Source organism: Bufo bufo, chromosome 4, assembly GCF_905171765.1.
Source record: "Bufo bufo chromosome 4, aBufBuf1.1, whole genome shotgun sequence".
Classification (NCBI taxonomy): Eukaryota; Metazoa; Chordata; class Amphibia; order Anura; family Bufonidae; genus Bufo; species Bufo bufo.
Window position 1 is genome coordinate 398,820,685 of NC_053392.1, and position 22,268 is coordinate 398,842,952.

The 22,268-nt window shown below is 44.7% G+C and overlaps 1 protein-coding gene across 3 annotated transcripts in view; it reads left to right on the forward strand.

Moving 5' to 3' along the window:
• SLC22A3 (solute carrier family 22 member 3) overlaps positions 1-22,268 on the forward strand; it is a 250,751-nt gene that overhangs the window by 159,513 nt on the left and 68,970 nt on the right. For 2 of the 3 annotated variants that reach the window (XM_040429280.1, XM_040429282.1), the window contains one exon: positions 9,365-9,491. In XM_040429280.1, coding sequence (XP_040285214.1) covers positions 9,365-9,491 — 127 coding nt within the window. The remainder of the gene's footprint in view (positions 1-9,364; positions 9,492-22,268) is intronic. The other variant, XM_040429281.1, reaches the window with a different exon arrangement.

Below are 22,268 nucleotides of genomic sequence, written 5' to 3' on the forward strand. Positions count from 1 at the left end.
CTTTTCTTAGGAGAATGATGTCCAAATCGCTGCCCCTAGGTGACTGCTGCTGGCTTTCAATTCCTTGGAATTTGAGGACACTCGTGTTGCCCATGTGTGATTCTCCAACGTGTCTCGCTATTGGGAGTATCCTTGTTGTTGCGGATATCATTGAGATGTTCTCCCACTTTGCGTCTAAACTCGCGAGGGTCTTGCCCACATATTGGAGACCACAAGCGCAGGTAGCGAGGTAGATGACCCCCCGTAGTCTTGCCTGTGATAGAAATTCTAATGTGGTATAGCTTCTGAGTAGATGTGATTTTGGAGGTTTTACCCACACTATTACCATTGCAAGCCAAACATTCACTACACCTGTAAGTTCCTGTAGTGGATATAGGCAACCATGTGCCGGATTACTATTTTTTCAGGAAGCTGTGGACCAACCGGTCCCTCAGGTTCCTACCCCTCCTATATGTGATGAGGAGGACTTCACCTATTAGATTGCCTATTTCTAGGTTTGTTTGAAGGATCTGCCATTGTCTCGAGTATATTTTTGACTTCATTGTAGACAGCATCATATGTGCCTATAATTCTAAGGCATTCTCCATCCTCAGTCGTTTTTTTAGGAGTCAGGAGAGATTCGATCGCTACAGTGAGTGTGGTGGTAAGCTCTATTGAGAACCTGGTCAGGATGCCCCCTTGCTGGTACCTCAGCCGGAGGTCATCAGCTGCTTGTTTGAAGTCTAGGGTTTCAGAGTACTTCCTTTAAGCCCTGAGGTACTGTCCCTTTGGGATCCCTTTTGAGTAAGGTACGTGTCACGGTAGGTAAGATAAGGGAAGGAAACAGGAAACGGCAAAGTAAACAAAACAACTGACTAGGCCCCAAAAGCTAGGGAACAAAGGGGTCACCTCCTAGCAATCCCTAAAAGACTTTCCCTACGCTTCTATGCCCATGTGCATATCTCAAAGGTAGATATGCACATGCCCACGTACCTAAACTGAAACACACTGGACCAAACCCTCAGCAGTAGGGAAAAGGGAAAGAGACTACCAGCTCCTTCAACCACCAAAAGAGCTAGCGTCACTCTAGGGGCCTAGTAAAAACAGACACAGAAGGGAAAAGGGAAAAGGACTTATCTTTAGATGAGTTGGACCAGACGATCCACCAAAACTTCCAGCACACAAATAAGGAAGAAGTATTACCCGCAAAGGCTATAGGGAGAGGGAGGAATAAATAGCCTCCCCAATGACCAAACAAACCACAACTGATAGGAGGTGGGATTCTGTTCAAACCCAAAACAAAACAAACTGTCAGACTGAGTCATGTGCAGCAACTCTGACAGATCATCTCAGAACACCCACAGGGCAGGGCGTGACAGTACCCCCCCACCTCTACGGGTAACCTCCGGACACCCAGGCCCAACTTTTCCGGGTGTGCCCTGTGAAAGGCTTTAACAAGGCGGCTAGCGTTAACATCGGTAGCCGGAACCCACATTCTTTCCTCGGGACCGTATCCCCTCCAATGCACCAGGTACTGAAGGGAATCCCGAAGAACAGGTGAGTTGAGAATTCTGGAGATCTGAAACTCCAGATTTCCATCAACCAAAACAGGAGGAGGAGGCAAAGGAGATGGTTCTGCAGGTTCCACATATTTCATCAACAAGGACCTGTGAAACACATTATGGATCTTTCAGGCCTGCGGAAGTTCCAGACGAAACGCCACCGGATTGACAATGGCCGAGATTTAGTAAGGGCCAATAAATCTTGGACCCAATTTCCAAAAGGGTACCTTCAGTTTAATGTTTTTAGTGGACAACCACACCAAATCAGACACCACATCAGAGGGAATGCCATGTAATTTCACAATGTTATCAATGAAAACCTGAGCGAGAGTTTTAGCATTGGGCAAACCTGATAATGGTACAAAGTGAGCCATCTTGCTGAAGCGGTCCACTACCACCAAAATCACAGTTTTCCGAGAGGAACTCAGCAAATCAGTAATGAAGTTCATGAACAAATGTGTCCAAGGACGAGATGGGATGGACAAAGGAAGAAGGGATCCTGATGGCCGAGTGTGCACCACCTTCGCGCGTGCACAGGTTTTACAAGCTGCTACATAACTCTCAACACTTTTACGCAACCCAGGCTACCAGAATCTCCGGGAAATAAGATCTACAGTGGATCTACTTCCATGAGGACCGTATCATGATGCTCCTTGAACTCTTTGTATTGCAGTTCAGAAGGAACAAACAACTTCCCTGGAGGACAAGAATCAGGAGCCTCCTCTTGAGCCCCCAACTCTTCCGTCTCCAGCTCGGGGTAAAGAGCGGAAACCACCACCCCATCAGCCAAAATCAGAGTGGGATCCTCCGAATCTCCCCTTCTTCCCCCCCCTCCCCGGAAAGCTACTTGACAACGCATCCGCTTTGACGTTTTTAATCCCAGGGCGATAGGTGACAACAAAATTGAACCTGGTAAAAAAAAAAATGACCATCTAGCCTCCATAGGATTTAAACTCTTTGCAGATTGCAGGTAGGCCAGATTCTTATGGTCAGTAAATACCGTAATCGGATAGGTAGCCCCTTCTAGCCAATGGCGCCACTCTTTAAAGGCCAATTTGATGGCCAACAACTCTCTATTCCCAACATCATAATTTCTCTCGGCGGCCGAGAGTTGCTGGGAGAAGAAAGCACACAGGCGCCATTTGCTAGGAGAGGGACTTTGCGACAAGACTGCTCCGACTCCCACTTCTGACGCGTCAACCTCCACAATGAAGGGTTGAGACACATCAGGTTGCATCAGCATGGGCGCAGAAGCAAAACATTTCTTAATAACAGATAAAGCCTGTAATGCCTCATCCGACCAGACAGAGAAGTCAGCGCCCTTCCTAGTCATATCTGTCAAAGGTTTGACAATGGTGAAATAATTCAGGATGAACTTTCTGTAGTAATTAGTAAATCCTAAAAACCGCATCAGGGCTTTCTGATTCTCCGGTCGATCCCATTCTTCCAGTACCGCACGGACCTTTTTTCGCGATCCATACGAAAACCGGAGGCAGAAAGCAAGTACCCCTAAAACGGCAGCTCCTGAACAGCAAACACGCATTTTTTCCAACTTAGCATACAAATTATTCTCCCGAAGGATCAAGAACACTTGTCTCAAATGATCATGATGAGTCTTCATATCGGGAGAGTAAATTAGTATGTCATCGAGGTAAATAACCACGAACCTCCCCACCAAATGATGAAAAATGTCAATGATAAAGCGCTGAAAGACTGCTGGAGCATTAGTTAAACCAAAGGGCATGACTAGATTCTCGAAGTGACCCTCGGGGGTATTGAAGGCCGTTTTCCACTCATCTCCTTCCCTGATTCTGATCAGATTATAAGCTCCTCTTAAATCCAACTTAGAAAACACCTTAGCACCAACAATCTGATCAAAAAGATCCAGAATCTGTCACGGAACCATGAACCAGACGTACAACAAGGGATAAGTGAAAATAAGAAGACTTTATTGAAAATAAAGCTGTAAAGCAAAAGTCCAAACGGATGGCGAAACCGAAGCAGAGTCTTTGCGAAGCCAGAGGTCAGGAACCAGAAGGGTAGTCAGACGAAGCCAGGATCAGGAACCAGCAGGGTAGTCAGACGAAGCCAGGATCAAGAACCAGCAGGGTAGTCGGACGAAACCAGGATCAGGAACCAGCAGGGTAGTCGGACGAAACCAGGATCAGGAACCAGAAGCAGCAGCAGTCTAGAAGCATGTGAACACAGGAGGACCAAGCAAGGAACTGAAGCCACAGACCTCCTATATATATGAGCTGGGCATCCAGCTCCTCCCAGTGGGAAGGAGGAACCGCAGGGTGGGAGGCTACAAGAAACCCAGAAACCAAGATGGCCGCCAGCACATGTCAAACGAAGGAGAACAGCAAGAAGGTAAGACCATGACAGAATCAAGGGAAGGGGATAAGGATCACGGACTGTAATGAGATTCAGTTCCCGGAAATCTAGGCACGGTCTAAGGAATCTGTCCTTCTTCTTTATGAAAAAGAAGCCAGCGGCCATAGGAGACTTAGATGGTCTAATATGTCCCTTTGCCAAACTCTTGGCAATGTACTCCCACATAGCTACTCTTTCGGGTTGAGAAAGATTATATAACCGAGATTTTGGCAATTTTTCTCCGGGTACAAGATTGACCGGACAATCATATTCCCAGTGAGGGGGCAACTCCTGAGCTCCGCCCTCTGAGAATACGTCCGAAAAATCAGAAACAAGCTGAGGCAACACCTTAGTGACCACCCGCAAAATAGAGGCACTAAGACAGTTGTCCATACAAAATTCACTCCAATTCCTGATTTGTCTTGTTTGCCAGTCAATGGTAGGGTTATGTTTTATCAACCATGGTAAACCTAGAACCATCGGAGCAGGCAAACCTTTCATACTAAAACAAAAAATGAACTCAACATGAGAATCACCCACCTTCAAATGAATATCCTGAACAATATGAGCTAGACATCTTTGCGAGAGTGGGGCGGAATCTATAGCAAACACAGGTATCTCTTTGCTCAATGCAGTAGTTTTAAAACCATGACTCTGAACAAACTGAAAATCAATAAGATTAACCCCTGCGCCACTGTCAACAAATACCTTTAACTCAAAATTGCCAGAGTCTAGCGCCACCATGGCTGGCAGAAGGAATCGTATACTGCAGGTAGGATACAAATATGCCTACTCTGACTCCCCATTCACACTACCAAGAGTAAGGGAGTTTTTTTTTTTCTTTGAAGGGATCCCCTATTTGTTTTTCATTACCACTTTGAGGTTTAATAAAAGGGCACACATTAACAAAATGACCTTCTTTACCACAGAAGAAACACAGTCTATTCAGCTTCCTAGAATTCCTATTACCAGAGCAAGAAGTGATCTGACCCAATTGCATAGGCTCCTCTCCAGCCCCTAATTCAGGTGTCAGAGTACCCCGAGGGACAGGAGGCACTGATTCTCCACCAGGCAGTACCCCCTGCCCGAAGGGAATCTTGCATCTCTCCCTAAGACGCCTATCAATCCGTACGTCCAAAGACATGGCCGCCTCCAAGGGATCAGGTTTTTCATGAAATGCAAGAGCATCTTTTAATCTCTCAGATAGCCCCTGACAGAACTACAGAGTGCAGGATCATTCCACTCTGAGTCAGTCGTCCATCTTCTAAATTCAGCACAATACGACTCAGTAGTACGTTCTCCCTGGCACAAGCTGCGCAACTTAGATTCAGCCATGGAGACCCGGTCAGGGTCATCATAAATCAGACACAGGGCTCCGAAAAATTCATCCACCGACCGGAGGGACTGAGAACCGGTCGGCAGAGAAAAAGCCCAGAACTGAGCGTAACCTTTTACCAGAGAAATAATAATCCCAACTCTCTGGTTTTCGTCTCCAGATGAAATCGGACGCAGACGAAAATACAATTTACAGGACTCCCTGAATTGGACAAAGTTATCACTTCCCCCGGAAAACCTATCAGGGAGAGAGACCTTAGGTTCCAGGCAGACCTGGTTTCCTCCGGAAGCACCAGACGCCAAAGTACTCTGACACTGTGCAACCGAATTGTGGAAGTCAGCTACTTCCAAAGACAATCCCTGCATGCGATTAACCAAAGCATCAATAGTCTTCATGTTTGCAAAAAATTACGGTAGGGCGTGTTATAATGTCATGGTAGGTAAGATAAGGGAAGGAAACAGGAAACGGCAAAGCAAACAAAACAACTGACTAGGCCCCAAAAGCTAGGGAACAAAGGGGTCCCCTTCTAGCAATCCCTAAAAGACTTTCCCTACGCTGCTATGCCCATGTGCATATCTCATACCTAAGCTGAAACACACTGGACCAAACCCTCAGCAGTAGGGAAAAGGGAAAGAGACTACCAGCTCCTTCAACCACCGAAGGAGCTAGCGTCACTCTAGGGGCCTAGTAAAAACAGACACAGAATGGAAAAGGGAAAAGGACTTATCTTTAGATGAGTTGGAGCAGACGATCCACCAAAACTTCCAGCACACAAACAAGGAAGAAGTATAACCCACAAAGGCTATAGGGAGAGGGAGGAATAAATAGCCTCCCCAATGACCAAACGAACCACACCTGATAGGAGGTGGGATTCTGTTCAAACCCAAAACAAAACAAACTGTCAGACCGAGTCACGTGCAGCAACTCTGACAGATCGTCTCAGAACACCCACAGGGCAGGGCGTGACAGTACGTGGATGCCAGCTATGCCATTGTAACAAGATGTTAGTTCCTGTGGGCTTGCAAAACATCCTTGTACTTAATCATCCATCCTTATTCTTCCAAATGGACAGATGTAGGAATGACATTTCCCATTGATTGAAGGTGGATGTAACATACAGGCCCTAAGTATTTATATTCAGCTTATTTACAAACGTTTCAAACTGTGTTGTACTTCCATTCCAGAGGATTAAAGGGGTTGTCTGGGTTCAGAGCTGAACCTGGACATGCCCAGAACTTCACCCAGGCAGCCGCCCTGACAAGAGCATGGGAGCAGTTCATGCTCTGATGCTTTCCTTTGCCCTGTGCTGAATCGCCTAGTGCAAAGGTATTTTGTGGAGTTCCGGTGACCTACCAGGCTCTCTTTCAGGCTGCCAGGTGGAAGTTTCTGCCCAGCAGTGCGACCATTGATGCCACCGGCCCTGATGGACAGCCTTAGCGCTGCCCTAACCTGTAAAACAGCTAGGGCAGCGCTAAAGCCCGCCCATCAGAGGGCAAGGGAGAGCATCGGAGCATGAACTGCTCTGATGCTCATGTCAGGGGGGCTGCCTGGGTGAAATTATGGGTATGTCTGGGTTCAGCTCTGAACCCAGACAACCCCTTTAATACGTATTTTATGTATCGCAGCCAAATATGGATACATGATGACCATTCCTTGAAATCTTCACAAAAGACCACCTCCTTTTCCTACCAGCCCACGTAGAGGTTAGCGATAGTAGGGAGGGGCACATGGGCTGCCCATGGCCACTCGGCTACCAGTAGATTATTTCATAAAGACAGTAATATGCCATGTCTCTTGTGGTTTCAATTGCCCCAAATCTCCAAGTTTTATATTACAATGTAGGATACTAAGCAATATCCAACGTGTTTCAAATTCAAGTTTAACGTCCATGCACATCATTACCTTTTGCCAGATTGATTTTATCTTGCTCTTGCATGTTCAGCTACTGTAGTTATCCTATTAAAAACTATACCTAATGTTTCCAATAGGTGTTTTAGTTTGAACATTTTACTGACTATTTTAAAAGATGGCTTTTAATTACTGCCTCTGTAATAACCATACTTTGTTTATAGTTTTTGCTTCTGCAGAACATAATCTAAAACACCCGTTAAAAGTTTCCGAGAAAACATTTTACACTGTACACTGTAAACTCCTGACATCAATTCTCATTAGATTGTTTTTAATAATTAGTTAGTAAAGCTTGTGGCTAGATTGTTTAGACTGTAACATTTACTATCAATCTGCAGCAGTGGTCATTTCTCAGAAACGAAAGTATGGATTCAATTATTTCTCTTTAAACTACATTGTAAAAAACAATGCTAGTATGTAAACTAGAAGTAAAGAAAAGGGCAACTGTAAAACATCTGCTGCTATGACATGTCTCTTTACCTTATGCATTTAAGTCAACAGATGGGACTTATGCCCCCTTGTTCTTGTGTTCTCCTGCAGCTGTTTGAATAAGATGTGTAGTGGAGGGGGGTTATTCAGTCTGTCTGCAGCACCCACAAGATTACTGTTACATTTATAGGGATTCTGTCACCAGGTTTCACCCCTGTCAGCTAAACATATGCTGATGTTCAGGGCCTCATCAGGATTCCTAATCTGGGCTTCTAAATGTGATCCGTAGCCTTATTTTGCTAAAAAACAGGTTTTACTAACCTGTCACTCAAAGAAATAAGGTGCCCAAGGGGATGTCAAGGGATGCAAGGTGCCGGCCGCACCCACCGCCGTTCGTGCCCAGCGCCGCCTTTCCAGACTTCTGCACCGCCTCCTAATTCTCTGTGCCGCCTCTCGCTCTCCCTCCATCCCCCCTCCTCCCTCTGTAAGATCTTGCGCGTGCGCACAGGGCTCTGCCTGATGCGCCAGTGCGGACTTCTCGATTTGGCTTCTTAAAGCGAAGTGCGCATGCGCCGGCACTTCGCTCAACCCAGGTATGACCTGCACTCTGGCACCAGCCTCTCAGAGCCCTGTGCGCACGCGCAATATCTTACAGCAGCAGGAGGAGGAGGGACGGAGGGAGAGCGAGAGGCGGCACAGAGGATTAGGAGGCGGTGCAGAAGTCTGGAAAGGCGGCGTTGGGCACGAACGGCGGTGGGTGCGGCCGGCACCTTGCATCCCTTGACATCACCTTATTTCTTTGAGTGACAGGTTAGTAAAACCAGTTTTTTAGCAAAATAAGGCTACGGATCACATTTAGAAGCCCAGATTAGGAATCCTGATGAGGCCCTGAACATCAGCATATGTTTAGCTGACAGGGGTGAAACCTGGTGACAGAATCCCTTTAAAGGTGTTTTTAAACTTTATCACCTATCCACATGATAGGTTATGAATGGATGACCTTTGCAGGCCCCACCACTGGGATCCCCACCTATCACTACAATAAGGGTTCCAAGTCCTCTGTTCCTCCTCACCCGACAGCCAAGAACAATGCTTAGCTGTTTCCATCAGCCCAGTTAAACCAGTACTCTCTGCTCTGCACTGATTAGGGGCAATTACCCCGGAACAGCTGTCTGCAGATGAGGTGCTGGCTTATTTAATATCCAAGTCATGTCTCAAGGCCTATTTAAAGGGTTGAACATTGACTTATAGGATAGCTGCCTTTCATCTGGTGGCATTAGAGGCAGAGCTTGTTAAGAGCTCATTTGCATCCCTTTGTTCCCAGAATTCCAGAGGAGCATGTATGGCCTATAGGTCTCCTCATGCCAACCAATGTGCTCTCTCCCCAAGGAGAGATAGTACCCATCAGCCCCTTAGATATCAAATGGAGTGGCAATGTACAAACCAACCATTTTTCCATTTAAGCTCCTCCTCACCATGGTTGTGTGATAAGGATTTGGGCCCCCCCTTTAAATGACTATGGGGGTTCCAGCAGTGGTATGATATATTTATCACCAATCCTGATTATAGCTGATCAATGTATTTTCTGGGAAGACACCTCTGAAAAGTTTTCAGCTGAAATTTTGCATCTAGGCTAAATGGACTGCAAAGGACAGGCCATATTGAAAGGCTATATTCCTACATTTGAATGCAATCTGATATATGATACAAATTATGAAAACAACCATCTAGAATTTAAAACTCAAATATAACCATGGTCTATGTGATATATTTACAGGTACATCCCTGAGTCTCCTCGATGGCTGCTAATACGAAAAAAGAAAGACAAGGCATTGCGTATAATGGGTGACATTGCTAAACACAATGGAAGGTATCTCACCCCAAACTACTGCCAGGTATCCCAAGTAAATAATTGAGCTACTGATGTTAGCTTCGTATAGCTTTTAATTAATTATGCTATCAAATTCAATCCATCTTGTTTAAACTAACAAGGTAAGGTTTTCTTCCTTCAACTAAGATTTTTTCCTGTTTTTGGTCACAAAAAATACAGAAGGGAACATGGACCTACTGAAAACAGTAGGTGAGGAAGCCCAGTATTAGACCAGGTTCATAGATATCTGGCGATCCATCTGTGTTTCTGTAGCTGGCCAGCTAAGACCTGTCCTAGGTTGCTAATACGGCTTATATGTTTATAAAGCTATGATCTGCCAATAACCTTAATACAGTTCCTATGTTTATGTGTTAAAGACAAAAGCAGAGTTATTTACAGTGACTTCATGTTTGGATGTCATGTAATAGTTATATTCTGTGTTCACAGAAGCAGAAAAGATAGTATGTCTTTAAGATTCATTATACACTGCTCATAAAAATAAAGGGAACACAAAAATAACACATCCTAGATCTGAATTAATTAAATATTCTTCTGAAATACTTTGTTCTTTACATAGTTGAATGTGCTGACAACAAAATCACACCAAAAAAAATATGGAAATCAAGTTTTTTAACCCATGGAGGTCTGGATTTGGAGTCACCCTCAAAATTAAAGTGGAAAAACACACTACAGGCTGATCCAACTTTGATGTAATGTCCTTAAAACAAGTCAAAATGAGACTCAGTAGTGTGTGTGGCCTCCACGTGCCTGTATGACCCCCCTACAACGCCTGTGCATGCTCCTGATGAGGTGGCAGACGGTCTCCGGAGGGATCTCCTCCCAGACCTGGACTAAAGCATCTGCCAACTCCTGGACAGTCTGTGGTGCAACGTGACGTTGGTGGATAGAGCGAGACGTGATGTCCCAGATGTGCTCAATTGGATTCAGGTCTGGGGAACGGGCGGGCCAGTCCATAGCATCAACGCCTTCGTCTTGCAGGAACTGCTGACACACTCCAGCCACATGAAGTCTAGCATTGTATTGCATTAGGAGGAACCCAGGGCCAACCGCACCAGCATATGGTCTCACAAGGGGTCTGAGGATCTCATCTCGGTACCTAATGGCAGTCAGGCTACCTCTGGCGAGCACATGGAGGGCTGTGCGGCCCTCCAAAGAAATGCCACCCCACACCATTACTGACCCAATGCCAAACCGGTCATGCTGGAGGATGTTGCAGGCAGCAGAACGTTCTCCACGGCGTCTCCAGACTCTGTCACGTCTGTCACATGTGCTCAGTGTGAACCTGCTTTCATCTGTGAAGAGCACAGGGCGCCAGTGGCGAATTTGCCAATCTTGGTGTTTTCTGGCAAATGCCAAACATCCTGCACGGTGTTGGGCTGTAAGCACAACCCCCACCTGTGGACGTCGGACCCTCATATCACCCTCATGGAGTCTGTTTCTGACCGTTTGAGCAGACACATGCACATTTGTGGCCTGCTGGAGGTCATTTTGCAGGGCTCTGGCAGTGCTCCTCCTGTTCCTCCTTGCACAAAGGCGGAGGTAGCGGTCCTGCTGCTGGGTTGTTGCCCTCCTACGGCCTAATCCACGTCTCCTGATGTACTGGCCTGTCTCCTGGTAGCGCCTGCATGCTCTGGACACTACGCTGACAGACACAGCAAACCTTCTTGCCACAGCTCGCATTGATGTGCCATCCTGGATAAGCTGCACTACCTGAGCCACTTTTGTGGGTTGTAGACTCCGTCTCATGCTACCACTAGAGTTAAAGCACCGGCAGCATTCAAAAGTGACCAAAACATCAGCCAGGATGCATAGGAACTGAGAAGTGGTCAGGTCACCACCTGCAGAACCACTCCTTTATTGTGGGTGTCTTGCTAATTGCCTATAATTTCCACCTATTGTCTATCCCATTTGCACAACAGCATGTGAAATTGATTGTCACTCAGTGTTGCTTCCTAAGTGGACAGTTTGATTTCACAGAAGTGTGATTGACTTGAAGTTACATTGTGTTGTTTAAGTGTTCCTTTTATTTTTTTGAGCAGTGTATAATGTAAGGTAAGCTCAATGACATAGCAGAAACAACAGAAAGCATAGAGTTAAACTGTTGTTGCTGGACAGGAGTCTTGACCAATCACATCCAGCCTCACACACAGCAGGAGTTTTGACCAATTACAGCCAGCCTCACACACTGCTTGTGAGGGAAATTCCCCTAGCAGGAGCTGCTGGAGTCATTATTCACCAGACAGAGGAGCTGAACAGACAAACACTCCACTAAGAGCTGTGTTTTTTGGAAGCAAGGGGTCAAAATAGGTATTCAAAACAGTTATATAATGTTCCTACTGTTAATATAGTGATTAGAACTGTATACTGAACTGGTTATATGTATGTTTACTTACAGTTCCACCATACAAATGAACTACTGAGCCATACAATCATACAATCCAAACAAATTGCATACAAATGCGAACTGCTCATACCAGATCATAAGCAATTGTATAGAGCAAACTGCAAACCAAGTAGAGCAAGTGAACTATTGGTTAACTTCAGATATACCTCTCAGAGAGATCATAAAGTGCTTAAATAACTTAAAGTGCAAGTACAGATACTCAAGAGAAATATATCCACCATTTTATGTTGAATGACAAGATTGAACAGTTGAACCACCATCTTATGCATACCACCATTTTATGATACTTTATTCAACATGTGTTTTGTACATGGACTATCTGCTGCGGAGGCGGCAGTGTTATATATAAATAAAAGTTGAAGTTAATAAAGAAGTTATTTCAAGCATTTGGTGTGCTCTTCAAACCTACTGCTTCCTTAGAACGGCGCTAGAGGAATTACAAGTTTTGAGTAATAGACAGTCTGGTTAGACTAAAAAGTCAGAGATATCAAAATTCTTCTAATGCCACAGCGCAAAAGGTACTTCATAGTGCTGCGCCTGCCACAGTGGAACTATTGCCCTCAGAGGGTGAAGAGATAACGCTCCTCACTTGCACAGAATAGAGCACATTAGAGCGCCAGCATATACCGCCGTACAGCAACTATTCCCTGAGTCAGCGCCAGCCTTTAAGGTGTGCGAGCTGTGCGGCCGCACAGGGTGCCAGGTGGTGCCGACGGTGAGGAGGCTCTTTGGCCGGTGTAGCGACTGCCACAAACTGTAACGACATGCAGGACGGCGGCGGACTTCTCTCACCTCCCGACAGCACCCTTACTACTTTATAGACGCCCTGCCTGTGTCACAACTTGCACGCTTATTTAGGAGATTCGATTCCGACAAATCCCAGTCATAGTCATCTGTATTGCCGTCCTCAGGAGAGGGAGAGATGTGTCTGCTGGGATTCAAACCCACGACCTTCTGTATCAGAGGCAAAGCACTTACCCACACAGCTATAAAGAGCTGCATAGCCACTGAAAAAAAATATGAGACTTCTACTGTAGACTCTGTTATAGCTGTTATAGCCAGTGTACATCTATACACATGACAGCTGCCCCAACACACCCAGCACTTCTATATCTCTATATGACAGCTGCGCCAGCACACTCAGCTCTGCTATATCTCTATATATGATAGCTGCCCCAGCACACCCAGCCTGCTACATCTAATACACATGACAGCTGCCCCAGCACACTCAGCTCTACTATATCTCTATATATGACAGCTGCCCCAGCACACCCAGCTCTGCTACATCTATACACATGACAACTGCCCCTGTATACTCAGCTCTGCTATATCTATATATCTCTAAGTATTACTATACAGTAGATAGATATATAGAGATATAGCAGAGCTGAGTGTGCTGGGGCAGCTGTCATGTGTATAGATGTAGCAGAGCTGGGTGTGCTGGGGCAGCTGTCATGTGTATAGATGTAGCAGAGATGGGTGTGCTGGGGCAGCTATCATATATAGATATATAGCAGGCTGAGTGCGCTGGGGCAGCTGTCATGTGTATGGATGTACACTAGCTATCAAAGCTATAAACAAGTCTACAGTAGAAGTCTCATATTTTTTCAGATAGTGGCTATGCAGCTCTTATAGCTGTGTGGTTAAGTGCCTTGCCTCTAATACAGAAAGTCGTGGGTTCGAGTCCCAGCAGAAACTTTTCTGAAATACAGGCCTAAATTAGAATACACAAGCACTGACTCCATATATGGACATACAGGTCAGAAGAGGTCTGCATCGCGTCGCTGATATGGAGGTAAGTATAAGTGTTTTTGTTTTTTTTTAAATACCCGACTGTTACTGCCAAATGGGGGGAGCGGGAGGCACTTGATACTGGCACATGGGGGGAGGGGGGTTGGCACCTGATACTGGCACATGGGGGGGGGGGGGGTTTGGCACTATAATACTGGCACATGGGGGGAAGGAGAGAGGCACTTGATACTGGCACATGGGGGGAATTGGCACTATAATACTGGCACATGGGGGGGTGGGAAGGAGAGAGGCACTTGATACTGGCACATTGGGAGGGGGGAGATGGCACTATGATACTGGCACATATTGGGGGGTGGGAAGGAGAGAGGCACTTGTTACTGGCACATTGGGGGGGAGATGGCACTATGATACTGGCACATGGGGGGGAAGGAGAGAGTCACTTGATACTGGCACTTTTGGGAGAGGGAGATGGCACTATGATACTGGGACATGGGGGGTAGAGAGGCACTTGATACTGGCTATTTTGGGGGGGAGATGGCACTATGACACTATGATACTGGGACATGGCGGGAGGAGAGAGGCACTTGATACTGGCACATGGGGGGGTTTGGCACTTGATACTGGCACATGGGGGTTGGCACTATGATACTGGCACATGGGGGTGGGAAGGAGAGAGGCACTTGATACTGGCACATTGGGGGGAGATGGCACTATGATACTGGCACATTGGGGGGAGAGATGGCACTATGATACTGGCACTTTGGGGGGGGGGGGCGAGATGGCACTATGATGCTGGGAAATGTGGGGGGGAGGAGAGAGGCACTTGATACTGGCACATGATGGGGGGCATCTATGGGGACACTTACTGGCACATTATTGGGGGGCATTATGGGGGTCCCTTTTTACTGGCACGTTATAAGGCCCTTAATCATACCCAGTGTCACCCATAGCCAGTCTCCTGCCCCCTTAATCATACCCTGTCACCTTTGCCCAGTCCCCTGCCCCCCTTAATCATACCCAGTGTCACCCATAGCCAGTCCCCTGCCCCCCTTAATCATGCCCTGTCACCTTTACCCAGTCCCCTGCCCCCCTTAATCATACCCAGTGTCACCTAGAGCCAGTCCGCTGCCCCTTAATCATACCCAGTGTCACCCTTATCCAGTCCCCTGCCCCCTTAATCATACCCAGTGTCTGTCACCCTTAATTTAAGGGGCGCAGGGTCTAATTGAGGGGGCAGGGGACTGGGTAAGGGTGATACTGGGTATGATTAAGAAGGGCAGGGGACTGGGTAAAGGTGACAGGGTATGATTAAGGGTGGCAGGGGACTGGCTCTGGGTGACACTGGTTATGATTAAGGGGGGCAGGGGACTGGGCAAAGGTGACAGGGTATGATTAAGGGGGGCAGGAGACTGGCTATGGGTGACACTGGGTATGATTAATATTTGTTAATATTGCATTTAAAGTGAAAAGTCCTTTTAATATTCGTATTGATTGTTATAGCATTTAAAGTAAAATGTCTGAGCCTAGTATTACCATGCCACTGTTAGAGGATGCAAAGATAGATAGAGTAGAAGTTGAAGAGCAAGGGAACCTGTCTGAGTTAGAAGAGTCTGATGCAGCATTAGTCTTGCCTCAAACAAATATAGCCCAAGCAGATGAACTAAGATATTCATCACGTGCCAGAAAACCGACCCCAAAGATGCTGGAAAATTTGGAGCAAGAAGCAGCACTGAAAGAAAAGAAGTTCACCTGGATGTATGATAGGTGGAAATCATACATTAAAGACGTTCGTAGAAAGCTAAAGCAAGAAAGTATAAAAAGGAACGTGAGTGATATGGTAGAGATGGTAGAAGAATCTGAATCAGAGTTTATGACAGCATATGTCAACCTGCGGTCATTTACAACACCTTCCCAGGATATTGCAAGGAACATGGACACATGTACTACGGTCACTAAAGATTTAGTAAAGCTCATGAAAGAACTTTCATATGCAGCTAATTATGATGAAGTTAAAGCAAGAAGAAGAATGAATGAGCTTTTTTTGAGAGACTATGCTAGGTCCTTAGTAGGAACCACAATCTCAAGTGTGACTTCCTTCACTAGCAGAAGAGCCACCTCTATATCAGAATCCACAAATAATACTTCAGCCAAAATAAAGGAATTAGCTGAACAACTTGCTGTCAAGAGAGCAGAAATTGAAATGGAAGCTGCCATCGAGGCACAGCGCCAACTGATGGCTGAAAAGGAAGCTGAAAAGGATGCACAATGCCATCAGATGGAAGCTGAAATTGGAAGCACAGCGCCAACAGATGAAAAGTCTGGAAATGCAGAAAGAAGTTGTGGCGAAACCAACCTCGCCACGGTGTTTTGGAGAGGACTGGCTGCTGGCCTCTTGCCCCTGGATTATGGGCCATATACTAACTTTTAAACCCCTGAACCGATTCAAGTGAATTTTGGATAGGTTTGTCCCCACGTTATACTGTTTGAATTAATGTAAGTTATATGTATGGCCAATGTAAACTCACAAAGTTGTAACAATCTATAATAATTGTAACTTGTCAGCTTGGGAGGAAAATGCTGGGTGTGTTTCTATTGTGCCATTGTCCCATTGTGTGTTTAAATGGTGATGTCTGTCCTGTTGTCTGCGCATGTGTATTGGCGATCTCCCTTTGTCCTCAGAGATAATTGGATTGCTCTTCAGGTTGTCTGGACAGAGAGGAGGAAACCATGATGCATTGTGGGGATATGTTGTCCTATGTCAGTCTTCATTCTGGTCCTCTGGGGGCGTGAACGATTGGTTGCTGTAGTTACATTGTATGTCTTGTAATATACTGATTGGTTGTATTTCAAACCCCTGTGGGCAGTACTATGTTTGTTTTTTGTGAATAAAAGAGGCTGTACTTCAAGTACAGTCAGACCACTGCTTGACCTTCAACACGGAGCCTTGTCTCGTTATTGGGGGGATTCACTGTAGGCTGTTAGAAGACCGATTGCCAGGATTGTACAGGGAGTGCAGAATTATTAGGCAAGTTGTATTTTTGAGGATTAATTTTATTATTGAACAACAACCATGTTCTCAATGAACCCAAAAAACTCATTAATATCAAAGCTGAATATTTTTGGAGGTAGTTTTTAGTTTGTTTTTAGTTTTAGCTAATTTAGGGGGATATCTGTGTGTGCAGGTGACTATTACTGTGCATAATTATTAGGCAACTTAACAAAAAACAAATATATACCCATTTCAATTATTTATTTTTACCAGTGAAACCAATATAACATCTCAACATTCACAAATATACATTTCTGACATTCAAAAACAAAACAAAAACAAATCAGTGACCAATATAGCCACCTTTCTTTGCAAGGACACTCAAAAGCCTGCCATCCATGGATTCTGTCAGTGTTTTGATCTGTTTACCATCAACATTGCGTGCAGCAGCAACCACAGCCTCCCAGACACTGTTCAGAGAGGTGTACTGTTTTCCCTCCTTGTAAATCTCACATTTGATGATGGACCACAGGTTCTCAATGGGGTTCAGATCAGGTGAACAAGGAGGCCATGTCATTAGATTTTCTTCTTTTATACCCTTTCTTGCCAGCCACGCTGTGGAGTACTTGGACGCGTGTGATGGAGCATTGTCCTGCATGAAAATCATGTTTTTCTTGAAGGATGCAGACTTCTTCCTGTACCACTGCTTGAAGAAGGTGTCTTCCAGAAACTGGCAGTAGGACTGGGAGTTGAGCTTGACTCCATCCTCAACCCGAAAAGGCCCCACAAGCTCATCTTTGATGATACCAGCCCAAACCAGTACTCCACCTCCACCTTGCTGGCGTCTGAGTCGGACTGGAGCTCTCTGCCCTTTACCAATCCAGCCACGGGCCCATCCATTTGGCCCATCAAGACTCACTCTCATTTCATCAGTCCATAAAACCTTAGAAAAATCAGTCTTGAGATATTTCTTGGCCCAGTCTTGACATTTCAGCTTGTGTGTCTTGTTCAGTGGTGGTCGTCTTTCAGCCTTTCTTACCTTGGCCATGTCTCTGAGTATTGCACACCTTGTGATTTTGGGCACTCCAGTGATGTTGCAGCTCTGAAATATGGCCAAACTGGTGGCAAGTGGCATCTTGGCAGCTGCACGCTTGACTTTTCTCAGTTCATGGGCAGTTATTTTGCGCCTTGGTTTTTCCACACGCTTCTTGCGACCCTGTTGACTATTTTGAATGAAACGCTTGATTGTTCGATGATCACGCTTCAGAAGCTTTGCAATTTTAAGAGTGCTGCATCCCTCTGCAAGATATCTCACTATTTTTGACTTCTCTGAGCCTGTCAAGTCCTTCTTTTGACCCATTTTGCCAAAGGAAAGGAAGTTGCCTAATAATTATGCACACCTAATATAGGGTGTTGATGTCATTAGACCACACCCCTTCTCATTACAGAGATGCACATCACCTAAAATGCTTAATTGGTAGTAGGCTTTCGAGCCTATACAGCTTGGAGTAAGACAACATGCATAAAGAGGATGATGTGGTCAAAATACTCATTTGCCTAATAATTCTGCATGCAGTGTAGTCTTTTCCTGTTCGTCTGCTAGCAGCTATTCGTGAGGTTCCAGTTTGGAGTGCTATTTTGTATCCAGTTCGGGAGTTGGTGTTCTGCAAGTAGCTGTGCCTGTCTCTCAGAAAGGGGCTTATCGCCTAAACGGATTTTAACCCCTTGTCTGCTGAAACGGTCCGTTACAGAAGTTAAGATCATAGAAGCCAGATATGAGTCAGAGTAGTCATAGGTTCAAATCTGTACTAAGTGAAGAGGCAGACTCCTACTTTCCTACATACTCCCAGGAGAATGCACTTAGTGAGGAAATTAGTCCTTATCCTTCCATCCCTGCACAGAAAGACAAAGAGAGGCCTAGTCCAGTGTTAGGAAAAAAGTGTGTGAATTTACTCTCTATCCCTATCAGAAAAGATAAAGAAAGGGACTCACCTAATTCAGAACTAACTGAGAAAATAGAACTGGATGATTCTATTCCTAGATGTCACTGCAACGGTCAGGAGAATGTTATAACCATTGTCCCAGCAAGACCAATGAGAACAGTCCTCGCTAGACTTCCCATTCTGGAACCTACTGTATTTTCAGGAGACGTACTTAAGTTCATAGAGTGGAAGGCAAGCTTTGAAATGATCATTGAGCATCATTGCTTCAGTTGGTGGAGAAGCCAGGAAGTTCTTGAAGGTAACTTCTATAGAAAAGACAAAGAAGCCTACAAGCAAGCTTGGGAAAAATTGAATGTAAGATATGGTCATCCTTTCTGAGTACAAAGAGCCTTTACAAAGAAACTGAATAACTGGCTTAAAATAGGTCCTAAAGAACACTTCAAACTCTAAAAGTATGGTGACTTCCTGCAAGCAAGCAGCAATGCCATCCCACATGTACGAGGAATAGAAGTACTGAATGATTATCTAGAAAACCACAGGATGCTAACTAAGCTACCTGAAGAAGTGGCTTCTAGATGGAATCGCTATGTGACTGAACAGATAGATCTAGGTAAGGACTTCCCAAGTTTTAAAGAGTTCTCTGAGTTCATCAATAAGGAAGCATGGATAGCATGTAATCCAGTAACATCATCTTATGTCTTAAAATCCTTAGAAGAAATGCCTGCAAGAGAGATAAGACGTGCAAGAGAGCTAGCTTTGCAACCAATACAGCAGATAAAGGTCTAGACACCTACGAGAGCAAGTTCAAAGTCACTACTGGGACCAGTAGAGAGACAGAACCAACAAATCTTCAGACTACCTTCAAATTTATTTTCTGTGGAGAGAACCACTCCATACAAAAGTTCCAACAATTGAAGGAGAAGTCCCCAGAAGAAAAGAAAAAATTTGTACTGGATAACCAACTGTGTTTTGGATGTCTAAGAAAAGGCCATGTTACTAAGGAGTGTAAGAAAAAGGCCACATGCAGCGTTTGCAAAGGACGCCATCCTACACCACTACATGAAGAACGTCCAAAGAAGGATAAATCCTCAATACCTAAAGATACTGAGGAAGGAAAGAAAGTATCGGTATTCTCTTGCAGAGTGAGGGAAGGAGAAAGCAATGGCACATCAATGGTTGTACCAGTTTGCATTTCAAATCCTAAAAGGAGGAACAGGAAGGTATACGCCTATGCGCTACTGGATGCCCAGAGTGACATCACCTTCATTGATCAAATTGATGAAATCTGTAAGAAATTACAAGTGGCTACAGAAACAGTGAAGCTCAAACTCACCACAATGATGGGGAGAGACATGTTAGTGAACAGTTAAAGGGTCAAAGGACTGAAAGTTAGAGGACTTCATTCAAACTTCACATTAGATCTACCTCCAGCTTATACAAAAGACGATATACCTCTAGATCGAGATTGCATACCTACCTGTGAAACAGCCAATGAATGGGAGCACCTATCTATCTGTCATATCTCATGAAATGTCCCCGTTGAAGCAGTTTGGCGTTGGACTGTTGATAGGCTACGATTGTCCCGAAGCCTTGGTACCACGAAAGGTAATCACAGGAGGAAAGGGTGAACCCTACATTGTTCAAACTGATCTAAGATGGGGTGTTCTTGGACGAAAACAACAGATCGCAAACTCAAGACAGGTGATTGTGTCATCGAATATCTGTCCAAGAGTTACCAACTGTAAGTCCAGCAAAAGTAATCAAGATCCTTGAATCCGACTTTGCAGACATAAGTTCTAAAGAAAAGAGTGTATCCCAAGAAGACATAAAGTTCGTACACACTCTAGAACAAAGTACCTTACCTTTTAGAGAATGACCTTGTTTGCCAAATAACAGAAATCTTGCCCTAGCAAGAAAAGGATGGGAAATGTTTGAAGAAAAGGATGGGAAGAGATCCCAAACTTAAGAATGATTATTTGATATTCATGGAAGGCATCCTCGAAGGACACGCAGAGAAAGTTAACAACCAACCTAAAGAAAGAAAAGTGTGGTACATCCCACATAAAGGTGTTTACCACTCAAAGAAACCAGATAAGATTAGAGTGGTGTTTGATTGCTCAGCAAAGTATGATGGTGTTGCATTGAACGATCATCTACTAAAAGAACCAGATCTTACAAACACTCTGCCTGGAGTGCTCTGTAGATTCAGAAAGTATCCCATGTCATGTGTGACGTTGAAAAGATGTTTCACCAGTTTTATGTGAAGAATGAAGATAGAGACTTCATGAGGTTCCTATGGTGGGAGGACGGAGATACAGAAACAGAGCCAGTAGAATAAAGAATGAAAGTACACTTGTTTGGAGAAGCATCGTCTCCAGGTTGCGCCAATTATGGTATGAAGTACCTGGCCAATCAAAATGAAAATGATTGCCCATCTTCAGCAACACTTTCATGTAGATGATGGTCTTATAAGTCTACAGTCCACAGAATCTGCAATCAAACTAGTGAAAGAAAGCCAAGAGTTATGCGCAAGAGGAAACCTGCGCCTACATAAATTTATCTCAAACAACAGAGAGGTACTGGAATCCATCAGTGACTCTGAACGTGCATCAACAATGAAGAATGTAGAGCACAATTATGATCATCTTCCAGTTCAGGACGTACTTGGATTGGGATGGAATGTAGAGAATGACAAGTTCTTCGAAGTATCTATTGTAGAGAAAAATGCAACTAGACGCACCATTCTTTCCACAGTGGCTTCTATATATGATTCATTAGGATTCTTTGCCCCAGTAATCCTCAGAGAAAAATAAATACTACAAGAATTATGCAGACAGAAGTTGGGATGGGACGAACCCATACCTGAAAATTTGAGGCCAAGGTGGGAGAGTTGGATAAAAGACTTGCAAAACTTAAGAGAAGTTCGGATACTCAGATGTTTTGTACCTCATGATTTCGGAAAGTACAAGAAAATAGAACTTCATCACTTTTTAGATGCCAGTGGGAAAGGCCAGAGTTGCACCTACCAGTATTCAGACAATACCAAGACTTGAACTGACAGCAGCCGTAGTTTCAGCATCAGTAAGCAAGTTTCTGAGAGAAGAATTGGAATTGAATATAGATTAAGTCTATTTTTGGACAGACACACAAGTTGTCCTAGGATACATAAACAACGAAGCTCGAAGATTCCATATCTTTATCGCCAACAGAGTTGAGAAAATTCTGGAAATAACAAATCCAGAACATTGGCATCACATTGAAACAAAGCATAACCCAGCAGATCATGCTTCAAGAGGCCTGAATGTAACAGAATTGAGTTCCTTTGGGATAAGGAAATCACGCCCAGTAAAGCTTACACAGAATTGTGTGTGGGTGATCCAGAAGTAAAAGTTGTACAAACATTGAGCACTGCTGCCAAGTGTCAAAATGACATATTTGAAAGACTAGCCAGAAGTTCAAAATGGAATACGGTCATAAATGTAGTAGCTCGAATTCAATGTTTGGAAAAGGGAATCAGAAAGAAGGAATTGTTGAATGTAGAAGAAAGAATGAAAGCTGAAGAAAGACTCATTCAACAGAGATTCTACAGTGAAGAGTTGAAGAGACTTAGTCAAGAACCTAAAAGGCTTCCAAACAACCACCCATTGTACAAGCTTAATCTCATTCTGCAGGATGGTATACTGAAGGTGGGAGGGAGACTGG